Source organism: Balaenoptera musculus, chromosome 14 (genome assembly GCF_009873245.2).
Source record: "Balaenoptera musculus isolate JJ_BM4_2016_0621 chromosome 14, mBalMus1.pri.v3, whole genome shotgun sequence".
Classification (NCBI taxonomy): Eukaryota; Metazoa; Chordata; class Mammalia; order Artiodactyla; family Balaenopteridae; genus Balaenoptera; species Balaenoptera musculus.
The window spans coordinates 3730354-3754868 of record NC_045798.1 but is presented as its reverse complement, the minus strand read 5'-3'; the positions used below and the strand labels follow the sequence as shown (position 1 = coordinate 3754868).

The following is a 24515-nucleotide window of genomic DNA, read 5'->3' as shown; positions in this document are numbered from 1 at the left end:
TTTCCAATTCAGTGGGCAGTGTTGAAGAGCAGAGACGCATCCAGGTGGTTCCTGGCGATCGGTTTCCACGCTCCTGAGCTCCTCCCACCCTCTCTGATGGAGTGTTTCATGCTTGTCTGCAGAATCCTGGAAAGAGTGCTCGCTGGTGTGTTAGGAGCCTGGCTTCCACAGGGAAAGGACACGGGGCTCCTGTTTGTACCACCAATAGGAGGCTTGCTCTCAGCCCTCAGCTGAGGAAACAAGAAAGGACAAAGAAATCCGGCCAAGCGAGGGCACTTCCTCTCACTAACGGCTTCGGCAACCCCTCTGGGATCAGAATATCGTCATCACCCGGGTGACACCATGTCGCCTGCAGTCTGGCACAGACCCCCAGCGGGGTCCCTACAACTTGGGAGGCCAGGGGCAAGGAGATGGACCTGTGAGATGATGCGTCAGCTCCCGTCTTTGAGCATTTATTCAGCGCTAGGTCACGCGCTGCGTGCTTCCCATCCACGATGAACAGTCCCTGGTACTCTCTTGTTGGTCTGTTTCCCCACCGCCCCGCCTGCTCCGCAATATGCATGCACTAGGATGAAACCTCCAGGAGACGCAGGATCTTTTTTTTGTCGCTGCTGTGTCCCCAGTTCCTCAGACATCGCCTGGGTGTTGAGGCACTCAGTAGCTATTTTCTTGAAAGAACACATGCTGCACGGAGTAGGCGGAGGTGGTCAGAGGCTCCCCGTGCCGCAGCTGGAGGACTCAGAGCCGCGGTCCCTGGCCAACGAGGCTGGGAATTGCGGAAAGTAAAAGAACAGCTGTCGCAGCTGCTTTGTAACACTTCGGTGTGCAGGGGCTCTGGGATCGAAACTGTATTTCACCGAGGACGATGTTTCCATTTCCAGTGTGAACACAGCATTATTTAATTCCCCACAGCCCTCGGTCCGTGGAGCCCACCTAAACGGACTTTAAGATGAAATTGCAGCCTTTAAACTGATTTCTCAAAGGATGTGCTTCATTTCAGCATCTTTACCCTCTCTTCGGGCAGCTTCCAAGACACCTAAGAACGGCTTTTTTTTTTTTTTTTCTAAATTGGAGGTCCCCTCAGAGTGCCTCAGCTAAATAGTTAGGACTCCGGTGCCTTTGATGTGAAAAATGCTGCCCCCGGCTCCCCCCCCCCTCCACTGTAGCTGTTGGAGGGAAACCAGATTTGACGTTGGCTGCATCCTTCTGAAGGGAGAGAGAGCTTACCAGCAAGCATTCCTTTCTTACGATGGGTCAAAATGGTCAGGGAAGCTGGAGGAAAAACACTGCTCCCCGGAGAACAGGGTGGGGAAATATTGTTTTGATCCTCCGTTGACTTTTCCATCCCCTCCATTTTTTTCCTGATATCTGATTCTCTTGCTGTGTGTGGTGATGGCTCCCGGGGGGGACATATGTTCATGGTATCTGCCTGCCTTTCAAGCCAGACCGCCGTGGTGTTAGAACACAAGGAACCGTTTAGAGATGAAAGAGTTTGATGCAGCTTCCAGGTAACTTGAGGAAGGTGGGGACGTCTCCCGAAGCTGTGTCTCCAGGCACTGTTTTCTCCCAGAGTGCTGACATCTGTCTGATGTGGGATAAACACCACTGTGTCCAGAGTGTTATAACGGAACAGAGATGATCTGGTCATTTTACCTCCTTTTACAAAAGGGGAAACTGAGGCCCAGGGAGGGGCCAGGGTCAACCAGGTGTCTCGGTCAGGGTTGTTGATTAGAACGCAAGAGAAACCCGAATCTGGGAAACTTAAGCCAAAGGCAGTGCATGACCCAGAATAGGAGGAGGTCATGGGATCGGAAGAGGCAGAAGGGCCAACTCGGGAACGGGAAAGAACCAGTGAGACACAGAGGACAAGGCGACGGTAACCAGAGCAGGAGCCTTGAGGCAGAGGGGTCAGCTAGAGTGAGCCGTTCAGCCATTCCTTCCTTTTTCTCTTCTTTGCAACACTTGGCGGTCCAGTTCCCAGATGGGCGCGCCCACCTGGTTAAGCCGTTGGCCATACAGCACTAGAAAAATGGAGGATTCAGCCGCTTCATCTGTAAAGTGGAGGCGGGGGAGTAATGACCGGAAATTAACCTCCCATCACAGCTCGGTATAATAGGAGAAGGCTAATTCTCCAAGAGGAAGCTGACGTGCTATTAAATCATATTAAATTGGGTGAATGCTGGGGAGCTCTGAAAGGAGAAGTAGCCACTACATCAGGGCTATGGCCATCTCTTGATTCCTGATCCAGCGTTCTGTCACACTGGGCTGCCTTCTATGTCGGTCCCGAGGCGATGGGATGCATGGCTTGAAGAATCTGCTTTCCCCCTACCCTTAGCATGACAGCCCCATCAGACTTCAACGTCACCGCTCAACGAGCTCTTCCGACGGAAAGCCATTTGTTAACATTGATTTAGTCAAATGCTTTGTCATCCCCATGGTCCAAGTCACTTGTATGACTGAAGATTCGACTTTTTTGGACGGAGGTAGTTCTTTTCAGCTCGTCTATTTTCTATTAAGGACATTTTCAGGGCACTTAATAAAGCCTTTCCCTAAACTGGAAATGCCAAGTGGTACAAGTCGTGTCGAGTTGAGAGGGGATTGTTTGGCCAGGAGGCTTGGCCCCGTGCCTGTCCTTAGGACACTGAAGGGCCTCTGGAAACTAAAAAGGAGGCTTGTACGGGCAAGCTGGGCTACCCCTTGCTTCCTAGGGAGTATTGACTTCCCCACTGAGCAACGACAAATTGCAGATTCTTGAAGGATTGCCGAAGCTCTCTGCATTTCAACAGTCCGCCTCTAGAAGTGAGTTTCCTTCTCGCCACCGTTTCTTCGGCTTATTTTGGCTTCCCCGAATCAACTTAACCAGTTGGGCGTGCCTTTTGGGGATGTTGCCGATAACTGTCGCTAGGAAAGAGTAAAGGTTAGTTTCCAGGATGACTGGCTGATGCAAATAGCAGTGTTATCCAAGGATCGTGAAGCTGTGACAGAGGAATCTATGCATTCAACTAATAAAGATGTATTCATCTCTTCCTGCGTTACCAGGCACTATTCTTGGTGTGGTGGCGGGAAGGGGGTTACAACAGAGACCAAGATGGAGCAAGTGTCTCATCTCAAGAAACTTCCATCGTAGTGGGGAAGACAGAAACTGAGCAAAGGAACACCAAACAATATCTTCACTAGTGATAGATGCAATAATGACAATCTAGCCATACGATTGTTTCTGGAAGTGGGTATTGGAGAATGTCTACTTGAGTTACGTGTTCAAGTGTTTGAAGGTGTTGGCTTCTATGCTAAGTGACGAGGGAGGCCATGCAGACAGCAGGCAGGGGAAACAGCAAAGACAAAAGTGGGAATGAGCTTGGCGTGTTCATGGAGCAGACAAGAGTCCCAGTGCAACCGGAGTATAGAGATCAAGGGAGAGAAGGAGAAAGAGGAGATCAGAGGGGGAGGATGGGTCCAATGAAAGGATTTCAGGTTGTGTTCTCATTGCGACAGGAAGCCAGGCAGACTTTTAAGGATGCACATGGCCTTAGGAGGTGTGTATTATGCAAAGGCCCCCTCTGACTCCTGGGAAGAGGATAGATGGTAGAGAGACAAGAGTAGAATCTGGGAGAACAGGCAACCACAGTGGTCCAGGAGAAAGATGAAGAGGGCTTGGATTCAGAAGGTCACAGTAAAGAGACAGAGAAGTAAACTGACTCAAGATGTATTTGTAAGTAAATTCATTTGTATCATTTTTTTTTTTAGATTCCACATGTAAGTGATATCATATGATATTCTTCTTTCTCTGTCTGACTTACTTCACTTAGTATGATCATGTCTAGGTCCATCCATGTTGCACAAAACAGAAACAGACCCACAGACTTAGAAAACAAACTTGTGTTTACCAAAGGGGAGAGGTGGGGAGAGGGATAAATTAGGAGGTTGGGATTAACATACACACACTACTATATATATAATAGATAACCAACAAGGACCTACTGTATAGCACAGGGAGCTCTGCTCAATACTCTGTAATGACCTATGTGGGAAAAGAATCTGAAAAAGAAGAGATATATGTATACGTATAACTGATTCACTTGGCTGTACACCTGAAACTAACACGACATTGTCTACCAACTATATTCCAATATAAAATTTAAAAAATGATTTGGTGAAAAAAATAAAACGGCAAAAAAGAGAGAGAGATTTGGAGGCAGAGCCAACAGGGCTGGCTGAAGGAGTGGGGAGGGGGAGGGAAGGTGGGGAGAGAGAGAAATCAATCCTTGTTTTCAGCTGTTGGGCTTCAAGGCTGGGGGGATGATGGTACCACTTACCCCAGTGGAAAAGACCAATGACCCAAGGATGAGAATATAAGCAATAAAGCCTGTTTGAAGAACTAGAACCCTCAGTATCAAGCAGCGCGTTCCTCCTTTTAATCCACCTTCTAAGTGGCCAAAGAAGATGCTAAAGAGGGGCTACTGATGCTGAATCACGTTGACCCTTCTCTCTCCAATCTGCCCCATCCACTCCATCGAAAGTACTGATGGGTTCCTCGCTCCCTACCTGCCGGCTCCCCACGCCACGCTGCCCCCCAGCCCAGCCTCCATGACTCTCTTCTGAGGTTATCCGTCCGCCCCCTCGCTAACCCCCCCCTGAGCCGCTCTGCCCACGGAAGCCGGAGCGGTCTTTCTCGAATGCAAGTCTAATGAACGCTTTTACGCCAGGAGCACCCTAAGTCCTTCAGTTAAAGCTCCACCGTGCTCTGGGGTCTTGGCCTGACTGCTGTCCAGTCTCAGCTCCCACACGGGGTCTCCAGCTCTCTTGAGACCCAGCTGGGGGCTGAGCCAAGGGGCACAGCTGCCCCCCCAAGTACATCCACTCAACATGATGCCTTTCTGGTTTGTTTGTTTTTTTTTTTCCTTTAAGAGAAAATGTCAACCTGACAGTTTTTAACTGTTTTTAAAAATGTTAGAGGGATGAGTATGAAGGACGCTGATCACCACCCCCAGCACCAAGCAGTGACACCGGGTGCCGGCCCCGCGCTGCCCTTTCCAGCCTCAAGCTTGCTGCCCGGATGTTAGGACGTGTCTATAACCAGGCTCATTGAACTCCAGCTGGTCGTCTTTGGGTCCTCAAAAGATCTCCACCCACGACAACCCCTCTTCCTGAATTCCCTTGCCTCTTTTTTCCTCTGGCTTACGTCTACTCAGAGTTCAGGTCTGAGCTCAGAAGTCCCCGTTTTAGGGAAGCCTTTTCTCACCCTCTTGGCTGAGTTATCCTGATTTCAGGGCTTGCACTTGATGGTCTTCGTATCCAGGCTTTTAGTGGGTGCTCGTTAAGCGTCTGGCGGATGATCGTGGACGTTGCGTTCCTGGCAGAGCCAGACGGTGTGTGGACCCCCCGCTGCACGTGGGGCTGGTGATGTTTGTGTGGAAATCGTGCTGGGAGTGTGTGCCAGCTGTTTGCCGATTTGGTCTCAAGTCTATTCTGCCATTCCCTTGCTCTGTGGTCGGTCGCTCCAAACTATGTTTGCCAGGATCCCTCAGCAACTGAATTATGGTGATGTTTAGCCAGTGGGAGGCGCTGGTGAGAGATTGAAATAGGATGGGGGAAAGAAGTCAGGACATTTGCTGCCCTCTCTGCTTCAGATGGTGTCTCAGGCAGTGGGTCCTACGTCTTCTTGGCTCTTTTCCCACGGGGCAGCTCTTGACTGCAGGTCTCCCCCAGTGACCTAGCTCCTGGGGTCACCAGCCCCACCCTTTGTCCCTTGACCCTGGAGGAGCATCTTTTTTCCCATTGATAGTCTCTGGTTCCCTCGCCATCCTGTGTGCCCTCTCCGCCCCTCCAAAGCCTTTGCAACTAAAATTAAATCTCCTCTACAGAACTACCTGGGGCAGGCTCAGTTTTCTGACTGCTGACCACAATACAAGCAGCATCCAGAAAACTGATGCTTTCTAGGGTCTGGTGGGTGGAGCTTCCCACAGCACTGGGGAACCCGACACAGAGATGAAGGGCCTGGATACCGGAGCCTGCCTCTGCATTTATGCTCTGGATGGGGCTGTCGTCTTGGCGCTGCTGAGTTTGGTGCAAGAATAAGGTCTCTGTATTTGAAATCATTCCTTTAAACGAAGAATAAGAAGCAGTTCTCTTTTTTCCCCATTTTTATTGGGATATAATTGACATCCAGCCCTGTAGAAGTTTAGGGTGTACAACATAATGATTTGACTTACATACATCATGAAACGATGCCCACAATAGGTTTACTGAACATCCATCATGTCATAGAGATACAACATTGAAGAAACAGAAATATATATATATATTCCTTGATGAGAACTCTTAGGGTTTACTTTTTGAACAACCTTCATTTATAACATGCAGCAGTGTTCTTAATCTTTATCACGCTGTACATCACATCCTAGTATTTATTTATAACTGGAAGTTTGTTGACTACATTTATCCAATTGCCCTCCCCCAAGCCCCGGAAAAACAGTTCTTCTTAACCCTGGCTTCACAAGGGGATACCCTCGGAAGCTTTATCAGAAAAAAAAATAATGACATCCGGCCCACCATAGACCAGCTGAATCTGAAGGGAAGAGAGGAAAGTGTTTCTGAAAAAGCATTGGTGCTTTGCACGACAAGTTATTCTGTCGTGCAGCTGGGGTTGAGGACAGAGATTGCCAGTGTAGATTCCCCCAGGATGAGGATGGCATGGACCCCCAAATCCAGAGAGAAGTGGTAGAGCCAGAATTAGACTGCTTTCTCAACTCAGGCAGAACCCCGCCCCCGGCTTGGAAGACGCCAGGGCGGCTGGATGCTGCAGAGGGGAACAGGGGACCAGAGCAAAGCAGCCCCAGGACATGCTGCATCTGCATTCACTCTGGTCAGTCTCCTCCCCGTGTTTTTAGCCAAATAAATGGGAAACTAATCACAAGCGGTGGGAATTCTGGTGGAGGTCTGTGACCCACTGTGGGCCACAGTGCATTCACTTCTGTATCTCAAGTACCAAAGCGCCTGCCTGGCACAAAACAGGGGCTTGGTAAGTGCTTGATGGATGGATGAATGGTGGGTGCTGAGCAGAGCTCACTTCTGTTTTCTATTTTAGAGTAAAACTTCCCTTTATCCCCTCTGGTCCTTTTAGTCTTAGTGGTTCGTGCTGCCGCAGAGACCCTCAACTCATCAATTACAGACATTAACTGTAAATTATACTTTTGCATAGTTAATTCAGCCTCTTCATTATGTATTTAGTGGTGCTCAGCAGGCTTAAAATTCAATAGCAAGCTTTGGAGCAGATCCAGTTTCTGTCTTCTGTGATATTTGGAAAAGGCGAAGTTTTAGTAGTGGACCTTGGGGCATGTCTTTCCTGGAAGATCTCCAATGGGCTCTGCTTTTTGCTTCTCCCTTGGACGGAGTTCAACCCTTCTGGAAAGGCTGATAGCTTCAAAGGCTGCATCCGCCCTCCTGTCCAACTGAGCGGGGAACTCCTTCTCCCTTTTTGAGCCGAAATGAATATTAACCTGACTAGTGGAAGGAAAGAAGGATGTGAATATCAGGGGACCCGGCTCCTGGCGCATCACTCATTCATTATTCATTCGACAAGTATTTACTGAGCATCTCCCGAGGGTCGGCACTGTGACGTATCACGAGAATATCACAGTGAACACTACAGCGTCCTTGCTCTCATGGAGCTCTCAGGGGAGAAAAAGAGGAGGGGGCAGATGGCAAATGACCCAATGCCTATAAATGTATAATGTGTCGTGTGATGATGTGGATAAAGTGGCTGGCTGAGCCGTGGGTAACAGGGTGAATGTAGTGATGGGTGAACCGCAGTGATGTCTGGGGGTGAAGCAAGTGCAAAGGCAGTGAGGTAGAGGGAAACTTGGTGGTTTTGAGTGGAATAAACTAGCGAGAAAATGGTAGAGAAGGAAATTGGTGCAATAGTGGAGACAGGGACATCGTATTATCAGGAACTGGGAGATGAAAGCATTGCTAATTCCGGGGCCAGGCTCAGAACGGCCCCTCAAAAAACACTTGCTCTGCCATGTTCAGCTTCCACTAACAAATGTCATGGGTGTGTTTCCAACCTACAAATCCAGTGTGCAGACCATATATATACAGCTCTGTTCCTTTATCTGTCAGTGCTTTCAAGGTCTGCCTTAAGCCCTCATTCTACTTGGTAGCAGAAAAGTTAATCTGGTTGATTTCAAGTTTGCTAAGGCATTTCAGGTTTAAACTCGGTTGATTCAGTCTTTCGAGCTCTGCCCCATTTTCTTCAAAATTGACCCAGGTGGGAAGGATGATAGCTTTGGATGGGGGTTGGGGGGACCTTGGGTCTTCAGATACTCTGGCTCATGGCTCATCCACAGGGATGTCATCCAGTGCTCAGGTGTGGTCATGGTTCAGTGCTGATGTTCATGAGGTTTCCATGTTTCTACCTGGTCTCTGAGTGCACCATCCATGACGTCTTTCCCTGCAAGAGAAAGACTGCAGGAGACTAACTTCAGTAGCTTTCCCTGGAACTAGGTGAAAATTCCATTGCTTTCCTGTACCACTCAGGCCTTAGGAGACTGGGCAGTGGAGTGAGCTCCCTCTCAAGCCCTCCCTGCCCCTGGCATCTTGAGATAATCCTATTAGACTTCTGCCATATCCTGCTGGCAAAGTGCATGGGAGACTCTAAGATCCCTTAGGAATCAAGTGAAAGACTTGTATCAGTCAGAGACATCATCTTTTATCCATTGCTGTGTAACAAACTGTCCCAAGCTTGCGATCTTCAAATAACTATTATTTCTCAATAAATGGGAATGTTCTGGGCAATCCCTCTGTGGGTTTTTCCTAGGCACTCTAGGAGCTATATTTATCTGGTACAATAGTTTGGAGCCGGGATGGCTGGGCCTCACTCTCTCCACATGATGTTGCATCTGGGCATCTTCATGATCCAGTTGGATCTGAGGAATGAACTCAATGCTTTCCCTCTGGAGAAGGGACTACCGTGGCAGCACCAGGAAGCCAACCACGTTCTGAAGAGCCTGCTGGGTGGTATGTGGGACCAGGCTGTCTCCACCTGCATCTCTGAGGCCCTCTTAGCAGCTGCATTTCCTAAAGTGTGACCTAATTTAGCTAAAATGTCAGCAGCTTGAGAATTAACGTATCACACATTCCTCATATGTTGGGTCCATGTAAGCCACAGGCTCTACTGCCAGGTAAACAGAAGCCAGCAGTAATGCAGGACCACAACTGAGCCTTCAACTGTGTGGCCAAGGGTTCCCTGGAGCCATCGTGGGGGACTTTGACACAGGAGGCGTCTAGAAGGACTGGAACCTTCCATGTGCTTACTCCCCACCATCAAGAGCTCCACTTGATCCACGGTTTTGTTCAGCTTACCTGTGGTCCATCTCATCTACCCATTTCTTTTATTAATTGTGTTAGCTGTCAACAATTTGTGCAGCTATGTGCCAGGCTCCTAGAGTGAGTTAAGCATGTACATTCATCTCCCTAAATATGCACAAGACCCTGCAAGAGCAGAACATATTTCACTCATCCATTTCAAAGATGAGTAAACTGAGGTATTGAAAGCATGAGTAACACGAGTAATGTCTCGAGGGTAAATGTGAGGTTCGTATCCAGAGCTTTGACTCAGAAAATATGTGCGCACACCCATCCACCATGCGGAAGAAAGGAAAATAAGTGACAGGACCTGGTCTAGTCAAATTCAGGGTCAGAGCTGGAGGCACACTGTGCCTGGGAGAGATGCTTAGATCAGGATCCAGGGACCTTGGGTAAGGTCTTGTTTCTCCCCACCTGCTGTGTTCAGCAAATCCCAGGACACACGGCCTTAGGAGGACAAAGATGTCCAAGTCCTGCCAGGTTACTGAACAGGAAAAATACTGTAGCCAGAGCTACCACTTGATGAATAGTTGTTTTTGTATTCATTCAGCTTTCCACATATTATACCTTTTATCCTTCCAACAGCCTCATAAGGGTGGCTTATCACAGATCAAGGAACCGACTCTTCTACAGGTAAAGTTAGTGGTTCTTCAACTTTGCTGCATATTAGAATCACCTGGGGAGTCCTTAAGAATCCCAGGTCCCAGGTCCCACTCCAGGCCAGTGAAAGAAGATCCCTGGTGTGGGACCCAGACCTCAGAATTTGTTAAAGCCCTCCACCAAATAATTCCAGATAGTCATCGAAATTGAGAACGAATGGGTTAAGTAACTTGCTCCAGATCACACCCCCACTAGAGAGCAGAGTCAGAATTCACACCCAAGTGTGTCTTATTTCAGAGCCCGTGGTTGGAATGCCTACCCAATACAATTGCTGCGTGGACACTAGAAAGCAAAAAAATAATCATCATTCAAAAGCAAAATGTTTGGTGATCACACAGAGAGAGCCTTTTTGGTATAGCAGTAATGTTCGACCTTGGCCACACGTTAAAATCACCTGAGCTTTTGAGTGTTGTTTCCCATGTAACCAGAGGAAAGAACGAGTCAACTGCATTCATAAGGGATATAAGCAGCCTGGGGTGGAATTTTAGGAGACAGATCATAAAAGTGCCATGCTGTGGATTCCACTTTTACATCTGATAAGCCGCATAGTTCGGTAGGCAAGGTAAATAAGACATAATATAAGTTTTTTAGCTTACAGAATGAACAGTCATCAATTTCTTATCTCACAGGATTATTCTGAAAAATACATATTTCAGATTTAAGAAACTGAAATGTAATAACTTTACTGAATTTTTTTCCTAAGCTCTAAAAGTCTTTTGAATAAAGTTATTTAACATCAAAAAAAAATCACCTGAGCTTTAAAAATACTAATATCTGAGTGACACCTCTTGAGATGCTGATTCCATTGGTCCAGGGTAGACCCAGGTATCGATAGTTGTTGTTTTTTTTTTTTTTAGTCTCCCCAGGTGATCATAACATCCAGCCAAGGTTGAGAGTCCCCGCTTTGTGGAAAGGGAAGGCTCAGGTTACTTCCTTAAGGGTTGCAGTTCACCTTTGAAGCAATGTCATTGGCATCAATATGATTGGCGTAAAGTACTCTCTTTCCTCATCCTTCCACATTTACCTGCTCCTATAAATTTTTAGGCTTTGGAAACTGGGATAGCGAGAAGGGAAAAAAAAATTAAGTCTGAGCTCAATCTAGTCCAAGTGTGTCTGGAAATAGGGCAACCTTCAAAGGCTTTTCTCCTACCTCTGCCCTTCACCGTTATCCTGCATCCTGAATTCTGCCCTGCATGTTAATTGCAGAGAGCAGGAATGGAAGAGATGACTCTCTCAGTAACAGACCAGATCCTTTCTCACTGTCCTGACATATTGGATTAGGGGATGTTAGCTCAGCTCAGCCAATCAGATATCCCCGCTCAGCACTTTGAATGTGGGATCAGTGGTGCAAAGCATCAAGGACAGTAGAAAATTCGTTTTGGCATCAGCAGTGGTGTCCCGTCTAGAACTGGTTTTGTCCAACTTTCCTTTGCTCCCGCCTATTCTCCATGTCTTTTTCTCCACACTTCCTAGTAATTTTGAGGCATGTGTTAAGTATCCCTTTTCTTTATCGGGCAGCTCAAGGTGTTTTCTGTTGCTTGCAACTTGCAGCTCAAACTGATATGCTGCAGCACCGTGGAGAGCTCCCAGAGATCATCAGGGCATTCCTGTGGATGGTGGGGTCAGTGGGACTATCTAATAAAGCCTTTCCCAGAGGAGACGTATGTGTCCTTTGCCTTCATGAAATACACATGAAGTAAAATGAATCAAACGATGCCTGGGCCAAATTATTCTGTTCTCTTGGAGCTGCTTCCCTATTATAAGGTTGATTTCTTCATTTTGTTAGTCTCATTTCTTTCTGCAGGCAGTAAGCTGTCATCAGTGTCTGACTTGGGAGCTGAAATCCCTTACACTCCACAGTGGGGAGGTAAAGCCCTTTTGGCTTCTTAAGATACACCGAGACTTCATTTTCTTACGAGATGGAGTGCAACACCTAAGAGGTTTGATAAATTGGGTTTCCAAAGTCCAAACTTTATTGTGACTATTGGGGGAATTTATTTGCTTTTGGGTAAGAGCTTTTTTTAAGCCAATTTTGAAAATTTCTTTCAAGAGTTACTGCAATAAATCTACACTATTGATTTAGCAAGCAGTGGTTCTTGGGCTCTCTCTGGAGTCACTCAAGTGTTTAAATTCCTCTATTTATTACTCCAAAGATATCACAAGCCCCATATAGGCTGGCACGGAGGGTTCTTGGTCCCTTCAAGGCAAAGGCTTAACAAAGATTTCAGTTGTCTCAGAGAGAGTAGGAAAGCACTGGCCACAGACAGAATTGCAGACAGGTGTCTTCTTTTCTTGGTCCCCATCTGCTAGCATAATGTATCATACCATGGTATTGTGTCTGACAGGAACAGCTACCAAGTAAATGCACTGTATACAAATCTGAACAGATCCCAGTTCATGATGAACAGCAGGGAATTGGCATCTGTACTCTGGCTTGTTCTCCGGGAGGTCCTGGACCAGCCCTAAAGGGGCATGTTTAAAAGGTGGCTTTAGACCAAATCTAAAGTCACAGAGAATGCACATAGTGTCAAGTCCTGCTAAAAACAGGAAGAGCTCACATTTATTAACCTTTGGTCGTGCCAAGTTCTGTTCTAAGTGCCTGAGACATATGTGATCATTTATTTAATCCTCGTATCAACTCCATGAAATGGGAAGGAGTCGAGTTCCCACTTGGCAACTAGGGAAAAGAGGGCAGAGCTGCCCAAAGTAACCCAGCCGGTAACGGGTGACGCCAGGACTTGAGCTCAGCAGGTCTGCTTGGAAGGTGACAGCAAATGAGTCATGACACTGGCTGTGTTCCCTTGAAAGAGTCACGGGTCCTCTTCTTGGTTCTACCCACTAACCTCTCTCCTGCCCTTTACCACTTCCTTTCTTTTTCATTCTTTAATAAAATACTTCTTGCATGCCCAATATTCACAACATGTAACAGTGGATCTGCTTTTGCTGCAGCAGGAGTGAGATGGAGGAAAGGGGTGTATCAAGGACCAGTTCCAGCCCCAAAGCCAGCACTGTCACACACCCCTGGGTGCACTAGGGGTCCCACGGACCACAGTTTGGAAATCGCCACACTGCACTGTCTTTAGGGCAGGAGTCTCCCACTTCAAAGATGGGGGTAGGTCGAAGGCACATTGTAAAATCTCTAGCATTATTCTCAGTATAGGCATCCTTTAGGGACCACGATGGGATCTTTGGATAACTGGATTTTTGCCACGTGCAGTACTAAGGAAAGTGAATTCTTTGTTGAATAGAGTCAGATAACCAACAGCTACGTCTCCAGCGAGCACAGCCACGTAGCTAGCTCTGCTGCAGATAAGGAGATACCAAGGGAGGGTGTTACTCCCGAGAGGGTAAGATTAAACCCCCTGAAATGAGGGAAGTCTTTACCCTAGTGGAGGGAGAGGCTGGCCAGAGCACGCAGGAAGGATGTCCGGAAGTTGAATTGCGCAGGCCCCGATCCCTGCAGGCCTTAGCTGCTGGACCAAGAAGTCTTAGTTTGGAAACACTCCAGATTCCAGACACGTCTCCCTCATTTGCCAAGACAAATAATTCACGCTTGAGCTTGCACAGACCATGGCTTGAGGTTCCAGACGCTGAATTCGTTTTCCCTCCCAGAGGGATATGCAGCATGTCATAAATCGCTATCCTCTGGGCTCCACTTCCAGCCCGGAGTACCAGAAGGAAGATTCATGAGTCCCGGTGCTTTGGCTGGTGCAGCGACCTTGCTGTTACATCCCGCCCCAGCCTCTGAACGGGCCTGAGGGTAACAGAGTGAGAAATTAGCGTTCTGGCTACTGGGCAAGACCCGAAGATTGAGTGGGTGCATCTTGAACTGACGATCACCCGCAGCAAAGGGAACAGTTTCTCCGTGACTCTTCACAGTGGTACCAGCACATGCTTGGGATGCAGCGTTAACATCTTTGGTGTTTCTTTCTTGATGTGCTGTGGAAAATCCCCCTCAATTCACCTGATATCAGGTGGCCTTCCCAGAAACTGCCAGCTGAGAGAGTGTTAACTGTTGGCCCACCACTTACTTAATATTTAGCCTACAGGCAAAGAGCATTGGGGGCACCTCAGCCTGGCTTCAAGATCTCCCTGGCCAACCCGACAAACCCAGCTGTATGCCTGGGATGCCCTTCCTTGTTGTCTCCACCAATATTGATTCTTTTGATTCAGCAGTTCCAGAAAGCTTCTCCCATTTTCCCTTCTCGGACCTCCTAAAACAAGGGCTGGCAAACTTTTTCAGTAAAGGTCCAGTTAGTGAATACTTTAGGCTTTGCAGGTGTTACGTTACCTGACATAATTATTCAACCGTATTCTTGTATGTAACACGAAAACAGCCAGAGACAAAACATAAACAAGCGGGCAGGGCTGTGGTCCAATGAGACTGTTTACATAAAACAGGTGGCAGGCTGCATTTGGCTGACAGACCACAGTTTGCCCATCTCTGTTCTAGAGAAACTTCCTTGGTGTCTTGTAATTTCATACTCGACCCCCAACTAAATTAGGGGAGAATGCCGTCAAGAGCACAGGGCTGGGAAATGGGAGAGGCTACATTCAGCTTGCTTCTGCCACTAACTAGCTATGTGGTTGAGAACAAGCAATTTTCCCTTCCTGGGCTTTCGTTTCGTCATCCGAAAAATGAGATGTTTGGACTGTCGGTTGTTCCCAAAGCATCAGAATTGCTGGGGCAAGCTTGCTAAAAAATACGTAATACATGTACCCACTTCAGATACAGGGTATTGGTCAGATTTCTTAGTTGCAGACATCAGCCCCTTTAGCTAGCTAGTCCTTCTAAATAGAAGAGTTTTCCTTAAAGGATGCTGGACAATTCCAAGAATCTCTAGGAGAGCCGTTGAATCGAATGTGTTTACTACACAGCCAGGGACAAGGCAGACAGGGAAGAAACACAGACAAGAAAAATGACCAACTCTGCAGTGGACCTTTGCACTGGAAACATCACTTGGCATGATCATACAGGGGCCTGGATGGCAGAACCACCACAGCTGCCCCGGAAGAACCAGGACCATGTGATGCTTGTCAGAAACATCCTAATTTCCTTCCCCGCTGCCGCTTCATAACCCACTTCTACATCTAAGTACCAGTAGAGTGGCTCTGACAAGTGGACACTTGGCTTTAAGCCTGCAGGTAGCTGCAAGGGAGTCTAGAAAGGTAGTTTTATGCTTCTCAGCCTCTGTAGGAGGATAAGCTAGGAAGGGGTTGAAAGACGTTGATTTAGCTCCTTACAATATCTGCCACACAGACGACACTGAACTTGAAGGGGGTCCATTTAGTTCCAGGGTCATCCAGGTTCATGGTGCCAGGGTGAGGCAAACTGGATTAACTCACTGTCTGAAGAGCTGGTCAAAATCAATCCAAGAGACTCATCAATACATACACTGATGCTCAGTGTTGAAGATCCTTCTCCCACATCCTTACCGTGTGGGTGCTAATTCCATCCCACCCGCCCAGGTCCCTACCTTGTAGTTGGTGCCAAGTCCCAGGTGCTATGCCTGAAAGGCATTTCCTTTGTCCTTACATTCTAGTTATAAGTGTGAGGAGAGCGGGGCAAAGGGATTGAAAGGTCCTCCCACCGAACAAAGTCAGCCTAAAGCTATTTTCCTCTGCTCTCTTCCAGAAGCAGCAGTTCATTCAATGAGGTTGTGCAGGTGAACTTTGAAATCGCCAGCTTCAGCAGCCTGTCGGCGAGTCAGCCCATCACCTGGCAGGTGGAATACCCGCGGAGGGGGACCACAGACATCGCCGTGTCTGAGATCTTCATCAGCCAGAAAGACCTGGTTGGCATCGTGCCCCTGGCCATGGTAAGACCGGCGTGATCACGCATGCGCGTGTGATCATGTGTTCAGCTGTCTGATCGTACCCTGGTGTCCCTCCTCTCTTTCCCAGGATGTCTGCTGCAGTTGTTTCATGGGATGTTTGCATTCACAATTTCGCCTCTTCCTAGTCCTTGGAAGTTGCTATCGTCGTTAATCCAGCCTGTCTCAACTTCAGCTGTTTTCATACCAGCTTCATGACATTTGCCAAATTTATAGTATTTACTTACTTTTTCTTCTTGAAGTCTACTCCAGTTCTTTTTATTTCTGTTCCTTTCTTATAAGGAAGCTTTAGGCCACTATGTCTATTAAGATGGGTATGGTATGTTGCTGCTACAAACAACCCCCAAATCTTAGGTGCCTAATGCAATCTACGTTGTTCTTGCTTATGTCACGTGGTTTAGATGGTAGGGGGCTCTGTTCCAGGCAGTCCCTCAGGGATCTAGACTGATGGATACGTCATCATCTTGGAGCTAGAACATCAGGAACACGTGGCCTTCTTGGTGGCAAAGACAGAGGAACAGTCAGAGTGACATGCAAGCTCTTCTAAGCAATGGCCTACAAATTACATGTGACACCTTCACACACATCCTTGGGCAGAAGGAGTCCCGTGGCCCCATCAGATTTCAAGAGGGCTGGGAAACATGGGTGCAGAGGAAAAGTTGGATGACTACCCCAGTCTCTGCCTCACTACACAGTAAGTCAACATATGATTGACACAAGTCGAACACAACACAAATAGAGTATACACAAACCCGTGTTACCAACTTCTAGCTAGACCCCATGCAGCTGGAACTGAGAAAAGAAGAAGATGATAAGGGGCTAGACTGTAACTCTATCCTGTGGTCACTCACCCACGTCTACCAAGCCGTGGGACTATTCTCCAGGACCATGCTTGTGCACAAGTGTTAAGTCCCCCTTATGGAGATACATAGAGGATGGCATTTCAGAGGCACTGGAAGAGTGTCCTGAAGTATAGCTCCAATGGTCTTTGCCAGAATTCGCCTTCATAGACATGGAGCCTGGCATGGTTATTCTAAAACTAATTTCTGTTCAGCTTTGGAATAAGCAGGCTTCATTGACACCAGGTTAAGAAATACATCAATTAGAAGTCTTTGAGTTCCATGTGACAGAAAACCCAACTCAAACTGGCTTAAGCACGATGAGAAGTAACCAGCTCACATAACCTAAAAAGTCTAGAAAAGTGTTTCTCAAATGTTAATGTTCATATAGGTCACCTGACGATTCTTCTCAGATGCAGGTTCTCATTTAGGAGGTCTGTGTTGGGTATTTTTTAAAGCTCCTGAGTTATGCCGATGCCTCTAGACAGAGACAGCAGAGCACCGGTTGAGCACCAAGGATGCAGGTGTGCAAATGACGTCATCACGGAAGGTGGCTTCTCCTCCCCCCTCAGCTCTGTGCTCCTCTTGGCTAGAGTCACTGTCTAGGAGGCTCTGTCCCCAAGGTGGCCCCTGGCAGTGCCATGCTGACATAGTCACAGCATTACATCCAGCAGGAAAAGAGTGAAAGATCATTGCCAGTCGCCCAAGAAAACTCCTAGGACTGGCTCTGATTGGAATTGATTGGCTTGGCTTGGGTCACGCGTCTAACCTGGGAAGCCGGTCACAGAAGCCAAAAGGACGTGGTGCTCTGAATGGCCAGGCCTGGGGAACACCTTCCCCCTGGAGCATGTTTGGCATCAGACAGAGGGCTGGTAGACGTGGTGCATGATGGGAAAATCTGATTCCACTGAAAGAGGGGCAATGGATGCTAGTCAGACACAGCAACAAATGTCCACCACAGGAGGTATTAGGATGTGTTAATACTCTGAGTTTAGAGAATGACTTCTCTTGACTTTTCATGTCCTAGAAAAGGCCTCAACAATCTACAGCCCATGGGCCAGATTCAATCTGCTGCCTCTTTTGGTACACCGTGCAAGCTAGGAATGGTTTTTGCATTTTCAAATAGCTACATTTTGAACGGTTATATAAGTCGCTTCTTAATATGCTCAGTTTTGCCTCTTGGCTCACAAACCCTGAAATAATTTCTGTCTGGCCCTTTAGAAAGTTTGCAGACCTATGTCACAGGACCTCGACATCAGTTCTAGGGTATACGTGCCTACTTCCCACCCTACCTATTTCAAAAAGATAAGTCGTGCAGATACTGTGAAAAGTAAAGTCATTATAAGTATATGAGATATGATTTTGGCCACGCTCTTTTTTTTGGCCGTGCCGCATGGCATGTGGGATCTTGTGGGATCGTAGTTCCCCGATCAGGGATCAAACCCATGCCCCCTGCTTTGGAAACCCTGAATCTTAACCGTTGGGCCACCAGGGAAGTCCCTGGCCATGCTTTTCAAGGGACTACAAGAAAGCCTTCTTTGAAGCAAGGTATCATTATTATTGTGCTTGCTGTGTTTTTGTAATACCTTTAAGGTAAAATGAGATGACGACTTATGCCACACCAAGAATCCTTTTGTGTGCAAATAGCTGTAAATGAATTCAAACTGGCTTCGTCCAGAAGGTCACAGAGTGGCTGACTGCATGGAATAGAGCGAGGACTTCTGACGGCCGGATTTCAGAGCTCATGTGATGTCATCCTTTCGCTTCCCCTCGAATGTACAGTTTGACATCAACTCTGCAAAGTGATGTGGACGATTAGGAACTGTACTAGCAAGTAGTCAATGAAAGAGGCAATTTGGAGGGATTTCTATTCTCTTATTTTCTATATTTTCAAAGGTGTTTTTTTTTTTTTTCTAGAATAAGCTGTAGTATCTTGAGAAGCAGCCAAAACAGAAACTTTTATTGGAAGGAAGTAGCAAATAAAATGGCAGCTTGACTAGAAGATGAGAAATTTTTTAAAAAACTGAACAAGAGGCAAATCTTTACGTTACCTGTCAGCAGTCAGTGAGGCAACGGGTCAGTCTTTGAAAAAAATTAATTGCCCCAATCGTTGCTCATTCTAAAGGAAAGCAAACTGCCGAAAAGTAACATAGAGGATTCCCGAATAGGAAATGGGCCTCGTTGGGGAAGTTCTCACCTTAAAATCAGGTTTTCTCAAGCCCCTTCCTAAATCCAGGAAGAAAGCCGTGACGTCACCGATGTGATTCTCGGTGGTCTTCCGTGTCACCCAGCAGTACCTTCCAACTCCCAGTGAGTAAATGAAACGGAGGGAGCCGGGGACAGTGCCCTCAACTCTCCAGCAGAGTGACCCTGCCAGGCGGGAGCCCCCTGAATCACACTGCCCGCCCCCAGCAGCATCCTAGGTCGAGAACCCGGCCTCACAAAGCCATCATTTACCCACCCCGCCGTCAGACTTAACTCAGCGACAGGACCCTTTCCTTGCATGGGGGCAGGAAAGCTTCAGGGTCCAGCTCCTTGGCCCTCGAGCATCTCCCACCCCTCCAGTCCTCAGCCCCTGCCCTCAAAGTGCCCACATCAGCTGGGGCAGGAGAGAGGGAGGGGTCTGGCTGCGGGGACCAGGACCGAAGGCTGGTCCAGGGCAGCCTGGGGCCAGCACAGACTAGGAGATGAAGCAGCAACGTTAGTGCTTGGGCTTCAGTTCTTCTCTGACATAAGAGCAAAGTATTCACATCACTAGTTGAGACCCCACGAGCAGAGGTCAGGCGCAGACCTCCATGCGGCAGTTTCTGCAGATTGGCGGCAGGGGTGCGGGGATGCTGGTCTCTTTTCAAGAATAAAGAGGTGCAGAACCCACTCAGCCTCGCCCTGAGCTCTTACGAGGTGCAGGCACTGTGGGAGCACATTGTGATCCATCCGGAGGAGTCAGCAGTAAGCGAACGGGTCTTCCCCCCGGGGGGCAGGGGCATGTGGGAGGCAGACAGACAGCAAATAGGAAGCGATTTCTTAAGCTAAGACCAGGTCATGATAAGGTGCTGCCATGAAGACGAATAACGCGGGACAAGGGGATGGCGTGTAACCGGTTCCCAGTTCTGTTCATGTCTCAGAGTTTCTCCTGCAGTTTATTTAAAAATAAAATGGTAGGGGAGTTTCCTGGCAGTCCATTGGTTAGGACTCCGAAATCTCACTGCCGAGCGCCCGGGTTCGATCCCGCAAGCCGCATGCCACGCGGCGAGGCCAAAAAAAAAAAATTAAAATGAAAATAAAATGAGGTCCAAAATCCAATGACTGGTGTCCTTAGAAGGAGAGCTCAATTTGGATATCTGGAGGAGACCACAGGGAGGAAGGCCGTTTGGGGACGGCGGCAGAGCTTGGAGAGATGCACGTACAAGCCAAGGAAAGCAAAAAATTGCCAGTAACCTACAGAATCTAGAACAGAGGCAAGGAAGCTTCTCCCCTAGCACCTTCAGAGGGAGCCCGGCCCTAGGGACACCTTGATTTTGGACTTCCGGTCTGCAGAATCACAAGGGAATGAATTGCTGTTGTTTTAAGCCACCCAGTTTGCGGTACTTCGTTACTGCAGTTCTGGAACGCTGATGCATCCCCAGCCCTCCCCCTCTTGCTGTATCCCTGTCCCACCCCCGGCCCCATCTTGCCGCACGTTTGCCGGGGGCATGGTCCTCTCTGCGGACAGCTCCTGTCCTGTCAAAGAGGCTGTTTTCCGTGGTCCTCCTCTCCCTGGGTACCAGTAACCAGCTGAGATGGGCCTCTGGGTACTGCACCACCCCTGGCTGTTTCCTTTGATCCTGCCCACAGCTCTGTCATCACACACTCTCCAGTTCAACTCCTCTGAGTGGACCTTCTGTTTCCAGCCAGGATGCTGGGGGATACCGAGGGGTACGAGCTCCAGACTCTACTTCCCAGAGGACACATCACAACTATCCTCAGTCTGTGAGGGGAGAGGTTAAGGGATCTCATTGGGGTATCTAAACCCCATGGCCGGATATTTCTACCCAGCAGTATCCCGTGGTTACTTCTCTGCATCCTTTGTTGTTGCTAAATTCAGAGAACCAGAACGGAACGTGCATTCGGAGGCCTGTGGCATTGCAGAGATGCTCTTGGACCCCCTGTCAATCTACAAGTGATGGATGACTTAACTTGGCTTTGAGGTCCGTGGGGAAGCATGTTGGCAATATCCTGTGTTAGAGAAAGGCAAATACAGGCATTTCAGAGAATCGAGGGACATCTCCTTTGACAGGGATGGGATAATACTATTTTTAAAGAGACAATGAAAAGATAATGTTTTCTGGGCTTCCCTGGTGGTGCAGTGGTTGAGAATCTGCCTGCCAATGCAGGGGACACGGGTTCGAACCCTGGTCTGGGAAGATCCCACATGCCGCAGAGCAACTAAGCCCATGAGCCACAATTACTGAGCCTGCGCATCTGGAGCCTGTGCTCCACAACAAGTGAGGCCGCGACAGTGAGAGGCCCGTGCACCGCGATGAAGAGTGGCCCCCACTTGCCACAGCTGGAGAAAGCCCTCGCACAGAAATGAAGACCCAACACAGCCATAAATAAATAAATAAATAAAAATTAAAAAAAAAAGATAATGTTTTCTGATTTTCCCAAAACACCCTGATCTCCACGCTCCTTCTCCAACTTGAAGATTTTACATTTGTAATTCTCTAGGAGTATTTCAAGGATGGCTTTGATGCTCTCGGCAATTGAAAAATGTTTGCGCAGTTGAAGAATAACTCTATGGGCAGAATAAGTGTTTCCTTGCCACAGCTGGAGATTTACTTTGGAATTCAATTTAAAAATGTCCCTCTCTCCAACTAACCAGCCCAGATTTGTGTCTAAAAAGCTGATCTGTGACTCATCAGAAGCTGTTTTGACTTGGTGGCAATGGTTTCAAGGTTGCTGATTAATTATCCAATTAATAGTACCTTATTCAGTGCCTGCCACAAAGAAAATGCTCCAAAAATGTGATTATGATTGTCATTCATGTTTTCACCATTATTATGTGATCTTGGGTTTCCCCATCAGTAAAAGGAAGGGGTGGGGATGAGCAATGGCTCAGGTCTTTCCCAAGTTGATACTTTCCATTATTTTACTTACATTATGTAGAAAGTAAAAACTGCTCGAATTTTAAAGATTATATTACTTCACTGGGGATGAGAGATGGAGATGGAGAAAAAAAGTGATTCTAACATAGGAAAATTAGCTGGAGGGACTCACAGGCTAGAGCTGTCTTCTTCCTCACCCTGAATGTCAGTCGGAGTCCATGTACTATAAGAGGGGACCCCAGGAGAGAAAACCGCATGCACCGTGGCACAGTTAACTGCCAGCCCTTAGCACACCAACTTCTCACTTTTTACAATGTCCATACACCACTGCCTTTATCCTTTACTTAATATTTTCTCTAATAGAGAACAGTATAGGAATTGGGAGCCAACTATGTTGGCGTAAATCCTAGCTCTTCTTCTGAATGGCTGTGTGACCTTGGACAAGTGGCTTGACCTCTCTGTGCCTCATCTGGAGAGTGGGAATAGAAATAGTACCAGACTCGTAGGACTGTTTTGAGAACTAAATGTACTCAGAATTCCTTGTCTGGCACTGGTAAGCCTTCAGGAAATGCTAGCTCTTTTACCTTAAGTAGTTCCATGTTAAACTTCTAATTATATTTAAAAGGAAATGCTACTTCAGTAGGTATACTTCAGTAGGTATTGAATCAGTTGTTTATAAATCCCCTAAAGACATGATGTTAGTATAGAAATGTTCACCCATGTGTAGTCAGAATCACCTTGGATGGGGGAGAGGACACCCCAGGGGAATCTGTCCGCAACCCGAGTGACCCCAAAACCCCACGTTGCCAGCGAGAATGCGGTCACCCACCTCACGACCCCAGCCTTCCCGCTGGAATGTCAGAAAAACAGTCCTGGAGAGAGTGGCAAGAGGATGGGAAGTGGCAGATGACCAGGACGTAAAAATGCCACAGCACGCCTGCAGGGGTCCTTAGTCCCTTTGGGAATCACAGAGACCTCAGGCAGGTCTGTGAACTCGGATGGGGAAAATTCCACCTCCACGTTCACTGACAACCTCTAACCAAGACTCAGCGTTTCCGCCCATTATGAACAGAGATCCCCCAAAGTATTAGCAACCACCACTGCACTTGTATCACAGATTTCCATACGTATTACTGGCGATCCAGACACCCTGAGATACCATTTCTACTTTTCACTAATTGGAAATTACAGTCACTTTACACCCAATCCTAGATCTTATTTTGAGGTACACTAGCACAGAAACACATGCATTACTCTATTTCAGATATTCTTTATATTTTGATACCTGTATTTTAGCACGGTTGGCTTCCTTTGCAAGCCTACGTATTTTATTTTATGCATTTAAAGACTTCATTCTTTTTTAAATTAATTTTTATTGGAGTATAGTTGATTTACAACGTTGTGTTAGTTTCTGCTGTACAGCAAAGTGAAACAGTTATATATATACATATATCCACTCTTTTTTAGATTCTTTTCCCCTATAGGTCATTACAGAGTATTGAGTAGAGTTCCCTGTGCTATACAGTAGGTCCTTATTAGTTATCTGTTTTATATATAGCTGTGTGTATGTGTCAGTCCAAATCTCCCAATTTATTCCTTCCCCCTTCTTCCCCCTTTGGTAACCATAAGTTTGTTTTCTATGTCTGTGAGTCTGTTTCTATTTTGTAAATAAGTTCATTTGTACCATATCTTTAGATTCCACATGTAAGTGATATCGTATGGTATTTGTCTTTCTCTGTCTGACTAATTTCACTGACAGTCTCTAGGTCCATCCATGTTGCTGCAAACAGCATTATTTCATTCTTTTTTATGGCTGAGTAGTATTCCATTGCATATACGTACCACATCTCCTATATCCATTCATGCGTCGATGGACATTTGGGTTGCTTCCATGTCTTGGCTACTGTGAATAGTGCTGCAGTGAACACTGCGGTGCATGTATCTTTTTAATTTTAAAGACTTTATTCTGAGAAGGATTCTTAGGCTTCACCAGCCAGTGAGAGATGCCCATGACACAAAAAAGACTAAGAGCTGTGGCCGCAGAGAATTAAACCCTCACCCCAAGCCTTCCATCACCCCAGCCTGTGGGGAGAGGGCGATGCCACGGTGAACCTCTCCTTATTAAGCACCTACTGTGTGCCAGGTGCTGCCCAGCACCTCCACTCTCAGCATCCTTGTCCTTGCTGAGTCCTCCCCCTGAAAGTCTCCCCGCCACGCCTGGTTCCTGCAGACTCAGCCCATGAGGGTCCCCCTCCCCCCATAGCATCAACAGCTGTCTCCTGACACCCCATGCTGTTGTGCTACCATATCTTAGTCTCATCATATCTGAGGAAATTCCTCTTTTATCATTCCCCGACATTCTCTTTTTTACGTTTTTATTTATTTTTTTAATTAATTAATTTTTAAATTTATCTCCGGCTGCGTTGGGTCTTTGTTGCGGCGCGCGGGCTTCTCATTGTGGCGACTTCTCTTGTGGCGGAGCACGGGCTCTAGGCACACGGGCTTCAGTAGTTGTGGCACGCGGGCTCAGTAGTTGTGCCTCACGGGCTCTAGAGCACAGGCTCAGTAGTTGTGGCTCACAGGCTTAGTTGCTCCGCGGCACGTGGGATCTTCCGGGACCAGGACTCGAACCCGTGTCCCCTGCATTGGCAGGCGGATTCTTAACCACTGTGCCACCAGGGAAGTCCCACGTTTTTATTTGCTTACATATTTATTGCCTGCTTCTACCAGCCCTC

The 24515-nt window shown here is 47.4% G+C and overlaps 1 protein-coding gene across 1 annotated transcript in view; it reads left to right on the top strand.

Moving 5' to 3' along the window:
- The first annotated feature begins 15757 nt into the window (after window positions 1-15757).
- Window positions 15758-24515, top strand: part of TMEM132C (transmembrane protein 132C) — a 74324-nt gene continuing 65566 nt past the window's right edge. Inside the window, exon 1 of the mRNA XM_036874803.1 lies at window positions 15758-15842. Coding sequence (XP_036730698.1) covers window positions 15840-15842 — 3 coding nt within the window. The 5' untranslated portion in view covers window positions 15758-15839. The remainder of the gene's footprint in view (window positions 15843-24515) is intronic.